The sequence below is a fragment of the Stigmatopora argus genome, chromosome 18 (genome assembly GCF_051989625.1).
Source record: "Stigmatopora argus isolate UIUO_Sarg chromosome 18, RoL_Sarg_1.0, whole genome shotgun sequence".
Lineage (NCBI taxonomy): Eukaryota > Metazoa > Chordata > Actinopteri > Syngnathiformes > Syngnathidae > Stigmatopora > Stigmatopora argus.
Window position 1 is genome coordinate 5846472 of NC_135404.1, and position 20982 is coordinate 5867453.

The following is a 20982-nucleotide window of genomic DNA, read 5'->3' on the forward strand; positions in this document are numbered from 1 at the left end:
TTCTGCCGTTATGGGTACATCGCATCACCCCCCGAGCGGATCACTTACCTCTTACTGTCTTTCACTTACCTTCAGTCAGCCAGTAGGAGGCAGATCACCACCCAAACATCTTTTCATATTACCTCACCCCGAAGTTATTACACAGAAAGGATTGTGTGTTGTTTTACCGAAGCCTATTTGTCCGTACTTTGTGGGACCTATAGCGTCTGCCAGAGGGCAGCAGCTGGAACAGATTGTGACCAGGGTGGTATGGGTCCCCGATGATGTTCCTGGCTCTGCAGAAACCGAATGCCAGCTCATGAGTTAAAAAGGATATTTGCCCTATCCAGTTTCTCCAAAAGTGGCATTTCCTAACTAAATCTGTTCGTTCGCAGGCCCCCGCATTGCAGCGACAGGATTCCGAGCCAAGGGGCATTAAGGGAATCCTAAAGAAGAGCCGCTCAACTAGCGTGGAGTCCGACTACAGCGAAGAGTGCACGCTGGTTCGGCAGAGCAGTCACGTTGAAAGCGAAGATGCCGGGGATAACGATGAGGCAGACCCGGAGGAGGACGACCAGCCGTTTCTCGACGAGGTCCAAGATGAGGGCGACTTGAGCCCACGCCGGCACAGCGAGCGCAGCAGTGGCAGCAGCTGCAGTCGCGGAAGTTTGGACGAAAGTCTGGAAATGACCTCCACCGTGTCTGAGGACACCGAGGAGATGGACAGCTTGGATGGAAGCCATTCCTCCATTAAACACAGGTTTTTGAATTTTTGTTACACTGCCATTCAAGCAGATACGACAATACTTTTTGGGGGGTTTCCATTTTTCAGGCTTGCAGAGTTCACTAGCGGCGACAGCGACAAGAGAGAATGGACAAAGAAGTCCAAACCGGCGGATTCGATTCAGACGTCAATCTCCGATCGCTTTAGTCAGCTTCACGAGGCGGAGAATGCCTGGAAGAAAAAGGTGGGTTATTTCCCTCATTATTAACACTTTCATTGTCATTGACGGCAATAAATGTCCAAGTATGGGGCATGTAGTCAACTATCCCGATTCGTTTATCACTAGTAGATATCCAATTCATTTGAACTGGCGTCAGCGTGGTGGAAGGAAAATTACTGTGTAAACTTTTGCTGTATTTCACTTTGCGTTCGTTTGTTATCCTGCTGAATCCGCTTTGTTGTCGAGTTACTTCCAGAACAGTGAGAGATTAATTGGACTTTGTTGCCCAAACAAAAGCGTCCATCTGCAAGTCTTTCAAAAGTCACGCGAGCTTCCCGTTGCTTTTGCCCTCGACATTACTCGACGCCACAACGTCAAAGAATGCTCTCTGAAAACAAGATACAAAAAAAAAAGTACAGAAAAAAAATCACTTACACATAATAAGTATGTATCGGTTTATGTAAATATAGCTTTTTGCTGTCTCGGGGGGAAAACATTCAGCAGCGGATACTTGTGTCACTTTATTATATCCTAAGCTGCTTTTACGCATATTTTATTCTAATATTACCGGGTCACGGAATCTCAGGGTTTTCAGACATATGGCAATATTCTGGCACATTACCAGCTCAGCCGCTTTGTACTAGAGGGAAATATAGCAGTACTTATCCAGCCTCGCAGCTTTTACATGTACAGTGAGTGAGTGGTACCTCGAGATACGAGCTTAATGCGTTCCGGGACTGAGCACGTATGTCGATTTACTCGTAACTCAAATGAACGTTTCCCATAGAAATGAACTAAATACAAATTAATTCGTTCCAACCCTCTGAAAAAACACCAAAAACAGGATATTGGAATGGAAAAACATTTTTATTTGTTCTAATTCGCCATCTATTAACAAAGTAACAAATAACTAGTGGTTTAATACTACTAAAATGTGTTTAATGTTATTAAAATTAGACGGATTTCGCGGAGGGGAGAGAGACGGACAGAGAGAGAGGGGCGGTGACTTTTACACGGCAACGTGCTCGTAACATAACATAAACAAATTTAAATGAACTTGGATTACGATGCAGACACACTAAAAAATACTGTAGTGTACGTCTCAGGCAAGACGTCATGCCTGCCAACTTTTAAAGGAAAGATTTTGTTTACATAATGTACCGATCAGACGCATTCACTTGTCAGAGACCAGACTGAGCAATGACATGTCCTCCTTCAACCACAATGTTTGTAAAATAGTGTCCCATTCAAGATGTAAGTCTCTCCAAAGCACTAAGATCAGTTTTCTGATCTAGTACGTATTTTCCAAACAAGATACAGTGAATAATTTCCCTGTTTGCTGATTCTCAAGTGTTATTTTGTCTGGAGGTGAAGAAAAAAAGAGGATAGCAGTGAAGCGTGCTATTGTCACATGATGGCTAATGTACATAGCTCTGCGCTCTTAAGCGGAATATTACCGGCTGCAAATTAGCTTTTCTTAGTCTTAGTGGGATGGAAAGAAATGCTTTTCACTCAGGTTGAAGTTTTTTGACTTTGACAAGGGTTTATAGGCGATAGACATGCAATCCAGTTGAAGTAGAAGGTCTGGCAGCGAATGAACAAACGTTCATTCAATGTAACGCTCCCACTCTAATGTATTGGACGTCTACTAGTGGTAAACTCATTTAAATTCGTAGAAGAAGAATGAAAAGAGACGCGTGATTGGACGTCAGTCATCGTCACTGGTATTGAAATAGTTCACGTTTAGGACATGAACATTAGTTAGGTCGGGATTTCAGGATCGACTCATTGGCTGCCAATGACAGCAACAAACATCCAATCAGGTTTGAATGTCTGCCACCGTCAATGGCACTAAAACATGAGCCCGTCATCCTAAAGCAGCTCCAGATGTTTCTTGTTAACTCCATAAAATACTCTGGAACATTGTAAAACATAATCATAACTTTGGATTCATCATTAGAAAACCAACATCAAATTCATTATTAATGACTCACTCTGACTATTAGCATTCGGCATAGGCTTCAAGAGATCAATTCTTCAAGCTGGGAAACTGATTTAAAAAGCGAATTCAAACCATGTGCTGGAGTACACAAAATTCCTTCAAGATCTCCCAGTTTTTTAGTGTAAGTATGACTCAGTCTGTCCAAATATTGTCAGTCCACTTCACACTCCCACCCGGTCTGATAACGGTCCCAGGAGACAAACCCTCCGCTGGAAAGTGAACACAATGTTGTTTCATTGTTGATTTTTATTTTTTGGGGGGGAAATCATTCATTTTCTCCTGATGACATCCTTGTCTTGTTTCATTCTAATCTTTTCCTGTCTTAACTCCCACTTTTCCTCTCATTACCTTTCCTTCCTTACATTTGTAGTTCCCTCCGTCCAGATTCTTCCTCTTAATATGCCTTTGACTCTTCCTGCTTGTCAACCTTTCCTTGTCTCTCCAGGTGAGTGTGCAACCAAGTTATCTCTTAGCAGCTAAGTGAACAGTTATATCAGCACTTTGCAAAGGAAAAATCGGGCTGTCCATCAAAGTTTTAATCGGGATTAATCGCATTTACCCATAGCCAACTCGAAATTAAACACACCTTTGTTTTTATTGTTGATGCAAATCTTTTTTTTAAATTTACTATTACATTATTTTTACCACATTCTTAACTCATGATTAATCGCAAATAAATGGCTTTTTTAATATATATTTAACTCACAATCAATTTAAAAAGCCAAATAGCTGGTCAACTTATGCCATACTTAACTCGCCTTTTTTCCGAATGAACACACATTGATAGGTTCATTAATATATATACTTTAATAAAAGGAAAGACATCGGAGACATAATCCAGCGTTAACTTGCAAGTGAGAATCCATCCTGACTCGTCCCCGTCACGGATTATTCTAAAGGACCTAATTCTCTCCTGCCCATTTAAGACATCGAATCAAAACAATAAGGCATCGGGCACATCTCCAGTGTTATCTTATTCAAACAATTGCACAAGCTAACCGAATAACACAATTAAGGTCATAAAACAACTGCAACAACAATTGCATATTAGGTCGGAAACCAAAAACAACTGCGTAAGAATTTGCACAAGCAAAACAATTTCCATAAAAAGTGAAACGAGCAACACTATTTTAAAACAATATGCGAGTATTTTCGGAAGTTGATTCGTTTATCGCCATCTGCTCCGGAATCCAAGTCAAAGCAATTTAAGAGTCCTTCACAGATCTTCATTGCGAACTCAGATCAACAGTCCTCGGCCCGGGACTGGGTGATCTGTCAGGTCAATAGTCCTCTGAATAGGGCAAAACAATTAAATGTCCTCGGGGCCAGCTGCAGGGGGAAGTGTCCTTGGTAAACATTATACTGAGCTTTCGTCTGCTTATAATGATTAATGTTTCACATATGCTTATAATGATTAGTATTCCACACATACATATAATGATGAATATTCCACACATACATAATGATTAATGCGCACATATATAATAATATCCCAGAATAACCCCAACAATATCGTGATTAATCGCATTTACCTGTAGCCAACTCGAAATTAAACGCACCTTTGTTTTTATTGTTAACGCAAATCTTTTTGTTAAATTTACTATTACATTATTTTTACCACATTCTTAACTCATAATTAATCGCAAATAAATTGCATTTTTTTATTTTATATTTAACTCGCAATCAATTTAAAAAACCAAATAGCTGGTCAATTTATGCAATACTTAACTCGCCTTTTTTCCGAATTAACACATATGTAATCCCAAATCATTTGGATTTCTCATCTATAACTGAATTGGATTTGCCCAGGAAAAATCGGGCTGTCAATCAAAGTTTTAATCGTGATTAATCGCATTTACCCGTAGCAACTCAAAATTAAACACACCTTTGTTTTTATTGTTAACGTAAATCTTTTTTAAAATTTACTATTAGATTATTTTTACCACATTCTTAACTCATGATTGCAAATAAATTGCATTTTTTTATATTTAACTCACAATCAATTTAAAAAAACAAATGGCTGGTCAATGTATGCCAATAGAGTTCCATACTTAACTCACCTTTTTTCCGAATGAACACACATGTAATCCCAAATCATTTGGATTTCTCATCTTTAACTGAATTGGATTGAGCTCAAAATGAGTCAACTCACGATACGCAGTTTCCCATGTTAAAATGCTACTCCCTCTTTTTGCGCAATAAAATACATACAAGTTGCTGCCTAAAAAGAAAAAAATACTTTGGATGAGTACTGGTGTCATGACCACCTTAACTCATTGAGTGCTGAGTCCCACCAGAAAGGCCCGCAATTATGAAAGATTCTTTCCTGTGGGAGAGTGAAGCTTTTTGGTCCACTCTCTGGGGTCCTTTTCAGGATTATGGTGGATTTCCCCCTTTTGATTGGCTCCAGAGATCCGTTTTGCCACTCTGTGAGAACCTTGCGGTGGACGTCATGTGGCTGCAAAGCTCATCAAAACCGTACAAAAGGCCGAGATTTCTCAAATATGCTTTTCATGCAGAAAGTGCTCACAACAGCAAGAATGACTCACTTTGATGCGAAGGTCAAGTGTGTGCTAACCGTATGCGCCGCAATGCAACATGTTTGGCAGCCGTCCCAAAAATCTGTTTCTACTTTTACCTTTTTTTGCCATGGCAGCATTTTAACATCATATCAGATCACGCTGGAGCATTTTTTCAGTGTTTCTAAAGCCGATTTATTGAATGACCCGTGCGGCGGATGGAAGCCACATTAATGGCGGCTTATCAGAAATTAATGAGCGGAGGTCAGGTGGCTTACGCACGGAAACGGTAAATATATATTGTGACTTGCTGATGGCTGCCAAAATGTAACTTTTGACCTTCCAGCTGCAAATACACACTCACTCACTCTGTCATCTTCTATCGTCTACATCAGGTTAAGAGTGCAAATATTTTGTTCTTGAAAGTTTAGCATGCCGGTCACATTTGGTGATAACACGCCAATCCATTTGTCTGGAAATCTGTCTGATCCGAGTTATTTTTAAAGTATCAACCCTTTGTAGGGATTCATAGACATCAAATCCCATTTTTGACTGAGGCTTTCCCAGTTTAGATTAAATGGATGCATATTGTTGTCCATGGTAGGCAATTAATTTTTTACCTAGGTCTACAATGTCTTCTGTGTCTGTATTGCTACTGCAACCAAGGAAATTTCCCAAATACGGGATGAAATAAAGTTCTAATCTAACTTTGTTTCACTTACTGTACATTTTGTATAATTTTCTGTTAAATTTAGGGATTTTCCAGCTTGCTTCTGATAGATTTTGGGGTATTTCCAGGTCACTTCTTGTTGGTTTTGGGACATTTATATCAATAGCCGGCAATATGTCATTGATAGATATTGTTGTTGTTTTTTACAATTTTTCTAAAAACAGTTTTTTTTTACTTTTGTATAAAACTGAATAAAATAAAAAAACAGAACAGAAAATATTCTGTTTTTTAAATTGGGGTTGAATAAATATAAAACTCCAAATGGTCTCTATTTATCTTAAGTGAGCATTCATTTTTGTATTCTGTTTTTATTAGCATTATTATAGCACAAGTGTTTTTAGAAATGTACTAAAATCGTTACTCCCCATTAATTGAGAGCCAGTGAATTAAAAGCAAAATTATGCAATTGGTTTCCCTCCGACAACGTCTTTTAGTAAGCCAAGTAGACATATACATCCATTTAACGTCAGATCGACAAACTCGGCTAATTTTTCTGTGGTGAAACGTACCCTAATCTAATGCCACATTGACATCGACTTGGCTGCTGTTCACCGCAGATTTTTTTTTCCCCCATTGGAAGAAATGCAGACATCTGTATATGCTTAACTCGGCTCGTCTGGCACGTTATATGCTAAAGATGGTTTACAAGTTGTACGCCAGCAAACGTCTTTCATTAATGTCACTTCCATCAATAAATCAATTCACATTCTGTAATGTAAGAACAGTTCAATTACAGTCATGTGGCATGTTGGTAAAGGTTCACTCCATCTGCGATTTTGTCTTAGTGGAAAAAATAAAGTTGTATTTGCCTGTAAGTGTATTTAAAAAGGTGGATAACTGGATTATTTGTTAGCACAACGGCGCTACGGGAGTCCAGTCGGGAGTCGTGATAAATGACTGTTTAGTAGTGCAGGTGCAGAAACGGCATAAAACGCCTGCGGGGATTGCGGCCATCCGCAGCATTCCTCATGAGATGCTTGAAATGAACACTGTTGTTTTTGGAAGGCCACAATAGTATTAAGAAACTGAACTGGGTATTTGTAATAGTGGTGTAACATTTCCCCGGTTAGAAGTTTTTCACAAATTAAGCAATTCCTCACACCGGTAGCTGCTTTGTTGTGTTATAATAATTCACTTACTGCAGTTTCTGGACTATAAATTGTACTTTTTTTCATAGTTCGCCTACCCTGCAACCTGTATTCAGATGTCATTTATAGTCTAAACAATATGCTAATTTTGTATTTGTAATAGTGATGTGTTCAAAACAAGGAACAGCCTGAAATCATTCATCTAAATTCAAATCCAGATTTTTGGACTCAAAATCAAGACGGAGTCTATTGGGAATCAAGCCCAAGACCAGACTTAGACGTTCAAATTTTTCTTTGAACAAGACCGGTTTTGTTTCCATAAGTGATTTTAATTAAATCCTCCTACACCACCCCCAAAACCATTTTAACAGAAATCTAGTGTGGATGCCTCGCCCAAGGTGTCCCTGGCTGACAGAATGAAGGTCCTCAAGGACAAAGAAGAGCAGTGGAAGGGAAAAGGCAAAGGAGCAGCTAACGATTCCATTCAATTCACCGTCGCCGGACGCATGGCCAAGAAAGGTGACATAGCGCCAGTCAGGCAACAAGATGATGCTAAACCAGTATTTTTATTGACCATTGGGGTTTACCAGGTCTTGTATCAGACGTGGGGAAGGGGGAGTCCCGTCATACCCCAAAGAAGTTGGATGCCACTCCTGTAAAGCCTCTAGAAGGTAATCAACACTCTTCTTCTCATGCAAATCTCATAAAGATCTTGAAAACATATCATACCTCTGCTCTGAAGAAATCTCCAGTAGAACTGATATCAAGGTGGAAGGAGACAACCGGCTTGACAAACTCGAGTCTTTTCTTGACAAACTACACAGCAAAGGTAGGGTTTTCCAATTCGATTCGATCCCATAAGCGAGATTGACGTCATACATTCTTTAAGGGGTGAGCAAAGCCAAGACGTCCACCATCGAAGTGACAGCAGAGGCAGAGAAAGAAGTGATGACCTTGGATGACGAGGAAACCTTCGGCAACTTCTACAAATCCGTGTCACCCTCAGTGTTCCAAGATGTGGTGATGACCGAGGAGGACTTGAGCCAGATCCTGGCCAACACACCCAAGTGGGTCCATTTCTAATGTGAAACTGAACTAAAACCGGAATCCAATAACAAATAAAACTTTCTTCCTCAGACTCACTTCATCCGTGGCCAAGCATAAGCTCGCGGTGCGACCAAACAGGAGGAATCAGGGTTCCAGAAACCCTTTGAGAGCGTTGGCTGCACGCAACGACCTTCGACAGGCCTACACCGAACAGAGGCTAAACATAGCCAAACTGGAGACCAAGAGGATCCAAGTAGAACGCAGTAAGTGACGTACTTCCAAGTACTCGTGCCCATGACGTGACCGGTTTTAGAACAGCTTTGACCGTGTGTCCTAGTGGCCAAACACTCCAACCTGGCTGATGTGGCGTTGGCCGGCTTGGCTAGCAAGGAGAACTTCCGCAAGGTCAACCTACGCAGCGTCAAGTCCACCGACGTGGTAACCAACAACAGCGCGCTGCCCTTCAAAAAGCTCATGCTGATACGAGTTAAAGGTCCGCCTTTTGTTCCGTTCATTCCCGGTTTGCCCATCTTCGTTCTCGTAGAATGTTATTTTTGTTCCCGCAGGCCGAAGGCACATACAAGTGCGACTGGTGGAACCCACGTCCAAATCCCTTAACAGTGGCGACTGCTTCCTGCTTATCACCCCGAAGCATTGTTTCATGTGGAGCGGCGAGTTCGCTAACGTCATCGAGAAAGCTAAGGTACGGTAACTCGTCGCAGAAAGGTTTTCATTGACGGGGTCAGTTGACACTGTGGCCGGCAGGCGTCGGAGATGGCATCCTTTGTCCAGGCCAAGCGGGACCTCGGATGCAAAGCCTGCCAAGTGACGGTGCTGGAGGAGGGTATCAACACTGACAGCAAGTGGGCCAAAGAGTTCTGGACTCTGCTTGGAGGGAAAAGTCCATATGAAGGTATGAGTCACATGACTTGACCTGAGTCGGACTTATGCCTGACTCGGATGAAGAATTTTTCGGCTGGTTGTTCCACAGGTCGGAATGTGTCAGATATGTACAAGATAAAGTGTGCAAGGATTACAGTTTTCTGTCATAGCGACGGAAATCCGTCACTGGGGGGTCACTAGAGGTCAGGATGTACACCTGCTGGAAACCCCTCGGTTACCTTTCCCTCCAATGTATTTATTGCGATTAGTTTTAAAGCACTGTTGCAATTGCTTTGCACCAGCACTTTTTGTTTATTACTCTTACTACTTATTAACTATTGTTTTGGATTGGGGGTTTTTTACAGTGAAAAGTTAATTTAAATTTTCCAATTATAATAAAAACTTAACTGAATGAAGTACCTCAGCAACACACCTCAATGTCTCAGCAATGTTTAAAAATAAAAAACAAACGTTCAAATTACGACCTCTCGATTGATTGATCAAGATAAGAATTAGAATTTCATGCACATTAGCCTTCTCGTGTGCACGCCTATTTCCCCCTCACAAAATATACTAACTGAATAAATAACAAGAAAACATTAGTTTTGCATTTTTGCTATTTCTAACTAATCCTGTATTAATCTACTGTCATGTCATCCAGTTTAATTCATAACATGGAGAGGTATGTTTTAAACTGTGACTAACTCCAAGTAATGAGTTGCTTAAACCCAAGTAGGAATTTGACTTGCTCAATCCTTAAGACTGACTAATGACTTACGCATTTGTGAGTTTACTCCTACCCTTGTGGATATTATCAGTTCTTAGCATTTTGGCTTCACGCTGGCCTTCCTGACCCAGTGACTCGTCAGACTTGTTGCCCCCCTGCAGCTCTACACATATGCTCACTACTCTCCCTTCGCTTTGGATGAATTCCAGGGGCAGGCGAGCCAGAGGAGGACGAGCTGTACGAGAGCGGCGTGATGGATTCCATCGGGGTCTACAAACTCCAGGGAGATAAACTGGTGCCCCATGAAGATGCATGGGCATCCATTCCGAGTGTCAGTTTGCTCAGTTCACAAGAGGTATGTAAAAGGAAGCTCTCGATGTCTTTTTTGTTTTTATAGACGGGTACTCATTATTGTTTCTGCAGGTATTGGTGTTTGATTTTGGCGGTGAGGTGTACGTCTGGACCGGCAAGGATGTGCCTTTGGCGGACAGAAAAGTTGCAGTCAAACTGGGCAAACAGCTTTACAGTGGCAGCTACGACTACAGCGACTGCAGGGTCAACCCTTTGGATCCCTCCTGCTCAAGTAGTGACGTGCCACAGTGAGTGAAGGATTATCAAAAAAGTATTTATTTGGAAAAGTATCAATTCTTGTTAGGAGCAACCTGCTATTGGTTTTCCCACTCTCGTTTGTCTCTCCTGCCTTGCCGTTGTGTTCGCGCAGCTGCGCATGATTCATAACTAGTCCCTGATTTGTGTATTTAAACCCCACTGAGTTTAGTGTCATTGTCGGATCATCTGCGTAAATTCCCTTACCATGCAGCCATGCTACCTTGCTCCTCGATTCCACGTGTTTTCCCTAGTCCCTAGTCCTTGTTATTTTGTACGGTCCCTCCTAAGTTATTAAAGTTTTGGTTATGAGCACAATTTACCTCGTCCTCACCTGCTTCCCCGCGATTGGGTCCTTATCCCTCCTACCTCGCCACGACGTCTCCCGTGGACGTAACAATTCTCAGCTATTTATTTGGGTTTATAATGGTCTTGTCATGGGATCAATTCTATTTTACACTTCTTATAGTAATGAAGGATACTTTTGTATTTGCATTTCTTATCTCATTGGTCCGCTGGCATCCTTTTACTTCAAATGGAGTGGATGTCAACTAATGAAAACTCATTTGATGAGTTTAATTTAGTTTTAAGAGATATCCAGTTAAACATTTTCGTATCGTGACAAGAGTATTGTTATTTATTAGTGGTATTGCAGTACCACAGCAGAATAAATGTGATTTGGGCATTGTTTAGTCTGGCATCCAGATTTTTAGCCCATCCAGATTGAAAGTGGGGGGCTCCTTTGTAGTGTAAGCAATCACAAAACACAGGAATCCCATTTTTTGTGAGACCATTGGAACCACATACGGTAGTTTGATACCCCTTCTCAGTCTGAGCAGGCCCAGATCCAATTTGGACACTTAAAAATAGTGCAGGGTTTTCCAAACTATTCCGCAAAGAACTGCAGTGGGTGCAAATTTTTGTTCCAATTGATCCAGCAGAGACAGTTTAACCAATGAGGTTTCTTCTGAAGCCAGCAGTAGCTGACGGCAATCAACTGATTACACTTAGAAGACATCAGATTGGTGAAAATGTATCGTCTTCTTCGGTTGGATTGAAAACCTGCACCCACTGCGGTTTGGACACTCATGAAATAGAGTGAACAATCATCCCTAAATGTCGTATTTGAGGAGGAATCCAATGTGCCTTCTAAACACAACCTTATTATTCAACTACTGTTCAGGCAAGGTGAAGGTCGCCCAAGCTGGACTTTGTTCGGGCGGTTGTCAGAACACAACGAGACGGCTCTGTTCAGAGAGAAGTTCCTGGACTGGGCCGAGAGGAAGAAGGAGGAAGCGTCTCCCACGGAGGAACTCAAAGTGAGCGAGAATTTCCTTCAACTCTTTCAAACGGTGAAGAATAACTTGCATCTGTCTGCTCAGAGTCCGATCCGCTCCTATGCCGGGCCCCTGCCTGACCTGGAACTCCAGCCGTGCGACGCAAACACGTTGCTGGACAACGAGCCGCCGATGGTCCAGACGGTCTTGGAGGGCGTGGACGTCCAGCGGGGCCACGGCGTGGTGAGGACAGAGGATGGCAGGCAGGCGGAGTTGTCCATGCTGGCCGTGGACGCCTGGCATATTAAGGAGTACGGGGAGGAGGAGTTGCCCCGGGAGAGCCTGGGACAGCTCCACGAAGGAGACGCTTACATCATCCGATGGAAGTACTCCATCACCACACTCGGTAAGAATGACAAATACGTCGAAGTACAACTAGGAAATTACATTTTGCGGGGGAAATTGACCTTTTTGCAAAAGTTTTGCACCCTGTTAGTCATGGTTGCAAAACACCAGGCTTTGTGACTCCAGATGTAAATTGGAATGTTTGGAATTATTTATTTTGGAGCAGTGTGCAACATCCTCCAAATTGAGGGTTTTCAAAATTGAATTGAATGCTTTTATTGTCATTATACATGTGTAATGAGATTTTAAGCTTTCACCACGTAGTGCATAAATAACAACAACAAACAAACAGACAAATAAATCATCAATAAGTAATAAATAAATAAAAAGTACTCCAAGTGAGATCAGCAGAGCAGAGCGGTCTTGTTCCATCTGAAGTCCAGGACACATAGATAATCAATATAAAGTGATGATAAATAAATAATCAATAAATAGTTATAGATGAATAAGTGGTCAACATAATAAATATGTAGTATAAGTAGTAGTCAACATGGGTAAGTGGTAGGTAAGTATTAGGTTCTAGGTGCAGAACTCGAGTTGAGGATGGTCAGCTCTTGGGAAGAAACTGTCCTTGAGTCTGTTTGTCTTGGCTGTTATGGCTTTGTAGCGCCATCCAGAGGACAGCACCTTAAAGTGGTGGAAGCCTTCTAAGGCACCAGGATTTGTAGATGCTGGCAATATGCAGTGGAGGCAAAAATTAAAGACCACCAATTGATTTTTTTTTTGTTGATCTGATGGAAACAATTGTAAATGAGTGTTTTCATCAAATCTTGGTGCAAGTGTAAAGGTGAATGAATGAATGAATGTTTTAGCCAAAAACTGAATACAAATGTTGTTTAACATTATTTTGTGATTATTTTTTCTATGTGAATGATGGGAATCAGATAAAGTGGTTCTAGATACAATTTGCAAATCTCTTTCATTTTTTTTTGTCCAAAAGCCCCTGTGTGTGATTTAAATTTTGTGTTTTTATAGTTGGAAAACGCCAAAAACCAGGAGAGCTAAGTGCCGGTGTGGCGGGACGGGAGAGGACTGCTTGCTTCTTCTGGCAGGGCCTTCACTCCAGCGTCAGCGAGAAGGGAACTTCGGCACTCAAGACGGTGGAGTTGGGCAACTTCAGGGGCGCGCAAGTGCGTTAAAAAGTTTGAATATGGTAAAATTAATAAATGAATAAAGCAACTTATGAAATGCGCTTGATGGCAGGTGTTGGTGAGTCAAGGGAAAGAACCTCCGTGCTTTCTGCAGCTTTTCCAAGGTGCTTTGATCATCCATAAGGGAAGTCGAGATGACTCGCTCAAAAATTCAGGTAAGAAAAACACCGCACTGGGCGGATTGATAAAATTTGGCCTACTTTTGACAAAGTTTAGTGGCTTTAAAAAGGAACCATTTTGATTAGGTTGAACAATTACATTCATTTTTCTAACACCTTCCAGTTTGGCTCTATTGCTTTCCAATGGCAGCATTTTCTTAGTTCTAATTACATTGTCATTTTAGGACCCACAATACATGGTTTTGTGAACTGAATGTCATTTCTGATTTGGTAAAATACAACAAACTAATCCTAAAAAAAGCGGCTGTATAATTAAGCAAAAATAAACAATATAGATAATCATTATAAAAATGACATTAGAATCGATATTATATTTAGAATCATTTCAATTGTTTTATTAATGATTATTTTTTAATTTGTGTTTGTTTTTTATTGGTTTTATATATTCATTCATTCATTTTTTGAACCGCTTATCCTCACAATGTTCTCACGGGGTGCTGGAACATATCCCAGCTAACTACAGACACCAGGTGAGGGACACCCTGAATCGGTGGCCAGCCAATCACAGGGCACAAAGAGACAAACGACAACCATTCGCACTCACACTCATACCTCTTGGCTATTTAGTGTTCAACCAGCCTACCATGCATGTTTTTGTCATCTGGGAGGAAATCGGAGTACCCATAGAAAACCCACTCACGCCTGAGGAGAACATGCAAACTCCACACAGTGAGGACCAACCTGGGATCGAACCCATGACCCCAAAACTGTGTGCCCGACGCCCTAACCACTCAGCCAGATTTTTTTAAATTGATCCGTCATTATTATTCATGTTATATTAAATCATGTATCTATATATTTTTGTTATTGCCATTGTACAATTCATGCAGGCAACACTGATACTACAACTACATGTCAAATGAGGGAAGCAAAGTACTGCCCTGCATGCAATAAAAATAGTTTTGGGAATATTTTGTGTTTGGAATGGTGTAACTAGAAATGCTAGACGTTGTCAGATTACCCATTTTTGCCTTTCCCCAGGGGGTTGGAAGATGTTCTGCGTCCGCGGCGAATTGGAAGCTGAGGCCACGCTGGTGGAGGTGGAGTGCCAAGGCGCTAGCCTGCGCTCGCGTGGTGTCCTCGTGCTGCTCCACTCCGGGGAACGCCGTCTCTATGTGTGGCACGGCTGCAAAGCGCAGCTCGGCGCCACGCAGGTAGCCGAAAGGGCCGTAGAGCGACTGATCCGAGGGTAAGACACTTGGAGGGCACCCGCGCTTCCATAGGGCAAAGCGACCACGTCTACGATCTCTTCAAGGTGTCCGTCGGAGTTGGGGCTGAGCGCCGACGACGATGTGAAAGTCGAGAAGGTGGCTGAAGGAAGCGAGCCTGAGGAATTCAAGAAGGTTTTGGGCTTGAGGGATAGGAAGTCGTACGACTGCATGCTTCAAGGTTCGTGCATACCTAATTTACTCTCGACCATTGACGGTGATAAGACCTCAAATCCTTTTGAATTGGAAAATCTGGTATTGAGTGATAATGTATTTGTGTCATTGACAGCAATAGATGTCCAATCCATTTGGACTGGAACTGTTTTTTTTTAAATAATTAGGAATTTTATAGAAGGTGTATTTACCATTTTAAATTTGTGGCTGTTTGTATAGGTCTAAATTCATTTCAAGTTAACATTTTAAAAAATCATACTGTTACTAACCTCATTTAAAACATTCAAAATAAGATTATAATAGTAGATTTTGTAAATCAAGAGAAATTTCCTTCTCGTTTTTTATTTTAAAAATATAATTAACAAAAAATTGAAAAAGCTTCCTATGTACAGTTTTTACTGTACTGTATATCCATATATACTCCAGATTAAATTTTTTTAATATTAAAAATACTATGCAGTTACTTATAAAAAATGGTGAATTTTTTTTTAAACGTTTTTAAATGTTTTAATTTAAGAAGAAATGCAGGGTAGGTGAAAAATATTTTGAAAAATTCTTTTTTAAATTATAAAAACATTTATTCATTCATTCATTTTTCTGAATCGCTTATCTAAAGGGTCGCGGGGGTTGCTGGAGCCTATTCCAGCTAACAACGGGCGGGGATAATCTGAATTAGTGGCCAGCCAATCGCAGGGCACCAGGTGACAGAGCACCATTCACACTCGCATTCACACCTAGCGGCAATTTAGATTGTTCAACCAGTTTACCCTGCATGGTAGGAACCGGACTACCCGGAGAAAACCCACACAAACCCGGGGAGAACATGCAAACTCCACACAGTGAGGGCCGACCTGGAATCCAACCCTCAACCCCGGGATGCAAAAAACAAACGGAAAAGAAAATATCAAAATAATATTTACTATCAACTCATTGGCCTCTTATTATTGGCCACTCCCCACTACTACAGATGAACTGGACGTCAATCACCGTCAATGGCAGCCAATGAAATCAAAGCAGAGTTTTGTAATCTTGTCACAAAAAGTGTTAAACTCATTTACTGCTATTCAGACCCCGGCAAGTACAATTTCACGCCCCGGCTGTTCCGACTGAGCGCCAGTTCAGGTGTGTTTGAGGGGGAGGAGCACTTGTACCCCGCCAGGGTGGCGGAGGGCATCATGGCCATGCCCTTCCTTCAAGAAAACCTCTACTCGGCGCAACAGCCTGGTAAGTGCTAACAACGTAAGCCAGGGGGTCTTCAAACCGCTCTTCAAGGGCCGCTTTGGGTCCTGGTTTTTGTTCCAGCTACTGTGTTTTCTCGCATATACTCTGTATTTGTCGCTCAAAAAAGGATGACTGAATTGAGGGTACGGCTTATATGCGCACAAATTAGACTTGACATGAATGAAACTGCAAGGTGACAAGGGCGAAATGCCATAACGCAAGACAATGCGGTTGATACGGTTATTTATTTTATAATAGAGAAAAGATAAACAGATAAAATGCTGAACAAAATTAATTTTGACGTCTATGAATGAAATTTAGGAAAAAAGTAAACTGTGCATAAAACGTGAAAAAATTTGTGCCTTCCATTTCAGCAGACGATCCTTTCGATTGATACAGTATCTCAGAAATACAACGTGTGATGATTTTTCTTAAGATTTTCCTTTCAAAGTAACACATTTGTACTCCCTATTAAAACCATGAATATGGAAGTGAAAATTGGGAATCAGAGGCCGTCTTATACGAGAGAGATTTTAAGGCAATTTTAAGGGTACGGCTTATACGCGGAGGCGGTTAATATGCTGGAAGATAAGGTAAGCATGTGACTGGATTACGCTTATAAAACAGCAGATTAGTGAAAATATGTCATCTTGTTTGGTTGGAATGAAATCATGCAGCCACTGCGGCCCTTTGTGGAATAAACCGTAGGCCAAGGGTGTCAGACTCGGATTGGTTCGTGGGCCGCTTCAACGTCAACTTGATTTCACGTGGGCCGGACCATTTTAGATATAATATTTAGTTTTTTTTTTTAAATAAATGGATTAAAAGAACTAGATTTAAAGCCCTGAATATTCAGTTTTTTATCGATCTAAAACAATGTTTATTTTAGCTTTTTTTAAATATATTTTTAGATTTTACAAAATGATTTTGGAACTAAAAACACATAAAAAATGATTTAAAATTACATGTATTGATTTAAAAGGGGGAAAATCAGGAAATTTAATATACATCTATACTCTTCATTTTAATTTGATCCTAAAACAGAAAGTCGGCACTCATGATTTACTTTCCCGGGCCACACAAAATGATGCGGCGGGCCAGATTTGGCACGGGGTTCTTGACGAAGTTTTCCACTCTTTCCAGCGCTGTTCCTGCTGGACAACCGCATGGAGGTGTACCTGTGGCAGGGCTGGCGGCCGCAAGACGACCAGTGCACGGGCTCGGCCAAGATGCGCTGGGACAATGAGAGGAAGTGCGCCATGGAAACCGCGCTGCAGTATTGTAAAGGTCAGCTAAACACAAATGACTGCTTTTATTTTCTTCCCTTTTACAGACAGTCCAAATGTTTTTCCCCCATTCAGCCCCTGATACCTTGATTTATATTTAACAAAAATTCCCAGAGCCTTTGAGAAATCCTTAAATACATAACTATAGTATTATTAAATAGTAGCTATAGAAATTTGAATTGAAAAAATACAGCATAGTGATTGGCCGGCAACCAGTTCTGGGTGTATCCCGCCTCCTTCCCATTGTTAGCTGGAATAAGATCCAGCACCCCCGTGACCCTGCTGAGCATAAACCATTAAGATGAATGAATGAAATACAGCTTAACATTAGGAAACTCATGTAAAAAATAATCGGAAATATAATAGAAAACTAGTATTTAAATTAAATTGTTGTTTAACTCACATTTTACACATGCAAAGAAAAATTAAACTTCATTTTTCAATACTTTTTCAATTGGATTGATTATTTCATTAAGTTTAGTGAACACTTATGTATCACCATTAGCTTTTTAATGTTTTTATGATTAAATCATCGTCCAATCTACTTACTGGAGGCAGGGCAGCGATGTAGGAGTGGGGAACCTACAGCTCGCGAGCCACATGTGGCTCTTTTGATAGGTGCATAGGGCTCTCCGCTAAGCTAAAATGTCCCTCTAGTGCTGCTGTAATCATATATTTTTCTCTCTCTCATTGATACTCATTGAGCATCAACAGCATCAACATGTTGTCAAAAGAATTCTGACACTTTTTGTACTTTAAAAGTTGAAATGACGGGGGAAAAAGTCACACCATTATGGCTCTCAAGGAATAACATTTAAAAATATGAATTAATTCAGGCTCTCTCTATCAAAAAGTTTCCTGACCCCTGTTCTAATACCTTCTCTACTTGCAGAAAAGAACTCTCGGCGCCCTCCTCAGGCTTATTTAATCACGGCAGGCTGTGAGCCGCTCACCTTTACCAACATCTTCCCTTATTGGACAAAAGACCCCAGCATTGCCTCCAAGGTAAACAATTGTGACTTTTTTTTCTGCATGCCGTATTTTCACGACTATACGGCGCATCGTATTTTTAGCCGCAGTGTCAATAATGGGTGCTATTTCTATATTTTACACACACAAAGGACGCACCGTTTTTATAGACGCAGCCAGGCATGGCAAAACATACAACAGCTTAAACATACACGCTACACCCACACGCTAAAAACACCTTTTTAAAAAGGCAACGGAAGCAAAACTGAGTTCGGTTGTACTTTATTTAGCCATTTTACAATGTACTCACATCATCATCACCCACAAATCCATCAAAGTCCTAATTTTCTGTGTCTGAAGTTTTATACGTTCGTCCAGGCGGCCACAATCCATTCGCAAATAGTAGCTAACGTAATTAGCCCGGCGCTGCCTGTCACCCTTCGTAAAGCTGTGTTGATGTCGATGTATACAGGCCACAATCCATTCGCAAATAGTAGCTAGCTAGTAGCTAGCGTAACTTTTCCAACGCTGCTTTCCATGCTTCGTCAAGCTGTGTTGATGTCGATGTATACAGGCCACAATGCATTCGCAAATAGTAGCTAGCTAGTAGGTAGCGTAACTAGCCCGGCGGTGCCTGCCACCCTTCGTAAAGCTGTGTTGATGTCGATGTATACAGGCCACAATCCATTGGGTGTATTGACGAAAGAACTACATATCCCAGCAGTCACTGCGCAGTACTTTTTCTACGGGGAAAATAGTAGAGTCGGGGGCTGTTTGCCGTAGTTGTGAGAGTTGTAGAGGATGGTGTACCCTATCGACTGATTTATTTTATTTTATCGTGATAACAATTTTAGTATTGGTTCATATATAAAGCGCACTGGATTATAAGGCGCCCTGTCTATTTTGGAGAAAATTTAAGACTTTTATGTGCGCCTTATAGTCGTGAAAATACGGTAAATGGAAATTTTAACACCCACTGCCGGCTCACGTTCACCTTCAGGTCTCCAAAAACAAAGTGACCTTAGTGAAGGAGGTTTTGTCAGAGCTGAGAAAACTACAATACTCCATCGAGGAGCTTACAGGCTCGCCCCTACCCGACGGCGTGGACCCTCTACGCCTGGAGGATTATCTTTCCGAAGCCGACTTCAAGGTAGAATCCTTGAGAGAGAAAAAAATCTACAAAAATTTGGCTCTGATACGCTTATAATGTCCTGTTTTTTTTCTTCCTAGAAACTTTTGGAGATGAGTCGGGTGGAGTTCAACGCACTGCCCAATTGGAAGCAGAAAAATCTGAAGAAAAATAAGGGGCTTTTTTAAAAAGGAGTTAAAAGGGTTTTATATTTTTCTTAAAAACTCGTTTTGTAAAACAAATGTACAATTTTGTATTATAGTCTTGTAGCCAATTGTCACTGTGCAATTCGCAATTAACTGTTTATCTTGTTTCATGTACTAATATTATTTTTAACCCCCTCAGGCTCTGGACTATTTTCACCATTGCAACTTCGAAACATTCCAAAAATTCTCACATTCTTATATTTACAGTTGCCCCAGAAAGTGTTGTTTTTTTAATTTAAAAAAAAATGCCCTATTCATTTCCAATAGCAAAAAACTCTAATTTTCAAAATGCTACTTGTCCTTTATTTTTTTGTCAGAAAATTCGCACAAAAATTATAGCAAAACTGTAATTCTGCCGGAAAATGACCCAAAAAAATTAATGTCCAACAGCACATTCAACTCCATAAAAAAAGCTTACATTCACCTCTATTTATTTTTTAACTCTGCCTGGAAAAAAACACTTTTTTCACTGAATAAGTGCCATAAAATCACATTTTAAAATTAGTCATTAGAACTCCGTTTCATTACTTCTTTCTTTGTCCTATATTTTTTTCACTAAAGGCCTTTCAAATAGCAAATACACATACAAAAATGACAATACACTTTTTATATTGTTTCACTTGGTGGTAAATAATAATCATGAGCAACTTATACGCTTACTTGAAACCAAATCAAGACTTTTATTTTACCTTGCCAACAGTGTTTTTATAAAAGTATTCAATGTGTGAGTGTTTATATGGAAGTGAGCTCTTTTAATCATTGGCTGCCATTAACAGCAATAGATGTCCAATCCATTTGAAGCGGGAGGGTGGCAGCAAATGATATATTTTTTTCCATTCACTACCATCCTTCCTAGTTTAAATAGATGGGTCATCTATTAGTGATTAATCTGTTTAAATTCATGAGCCACATTTGGACATCTATCATCCTCAAGAGCATTAAAAGGTCATTTTGCATGACTTCTTAACTACTGTCTTATTTTTATTGAAAAAAATGGATGGCTGTTTTTTTGTTATTTTTGGCACATAAAAAGATACATGAATTAAATGTTTATTTTGGAGAAAAAAAGTAGTAAATTAGTTGTAACGTTGCCTCCTGTCCACTAGGGGGTAGTGTCCGGTCTTCATGTTTCAGTAGCAATAATGGAAATTACTCTTGTTTTAGGAGGTTTGGGTTAGTTTCAAAAATCTAAAAGATGTTGCTGCAGAATATTGCAATTTTTTATATATTTTTTCCAGATTTTTTATTGGCAT

General features: G+C 40.5%; 1 protein-coding gene across 2 annotated transcripts in view; it reads left to right on the forward strand.

Annotated features, from left to right (window-relative positions):
- The window catches only part of svild (supervillin d), a 48270-nt gene extending 27570 nt beyond the window's left edge, over nt 1–20700 (forward strand). The window contains exons 7-29 of one of the 2 annotated variants that reach the window (XM_077625835.1): nt 375–739; nt 812–947; nt 7634–7781; nt 7853–7933; nt 8005–8091; nt 8152–8329; nt 8400–8572; nt 8647–8802; nt 8876–9012; nt 9075–9222; nt 10128–10273; nt 10342–10517; nt 11708–11843; nt 11907–12207; nt 13182–13336; nt 13410–13512; nt 14518–14725; nt 14792–14925; nt 15987–16142; nt 17283–17426; nt 18318–18430; nt 19395–19544; nt 19625–20700. In XM_077625835.1, the coding sequence (XP_077481961.1) occupies nt 375–739; nt 812–947; nt 7634–7781; nt 7853–7933; nt 8005–8091; nt 8152–8329; nt 8400–8572; nt 8647–8802; nt 8876–9012; nt 9075–9222; nt 10128–10273; nt 10342–10517; nt 11708–11843; nt 11907–12207; nt 13182–13336; nt 13410–13512; nt 14518–14725; nt 14792–14925; nt 15987–16142; nt 17283–17426; nt 18318–18430; nt 19395–19544; nt 19625–19711 (3618 nt within the window). In that variant the 3' untranslated portion in view covers nt 19712–20700. Of the gene's footprint in view, nt 1–374; nt 740–811; nt 948–7633; nt 7782–7852; nt 7934–8004; nt 8092–8151; nt 8330–8399; nt 8573–8646; nt 8803–8875; nt 9013–9074; nt 9223–10127; nt 10274–10341; nt 10518–11707; nt 12208–13181; nt 13337–13409; nt 13513–14517; nt 14726–14791; nt 14926–15986; nt 16143–17282; nt 17427–18317; nt 18431–19394; nt 19545–19624 lie in introns of both variants that reach the window. The other variant, XM_077625834.1, reaches the window with a different exon arrangement.
- The last annotated feature ends 282 nt before the right edge of the window (nt 20701–20982 follow it).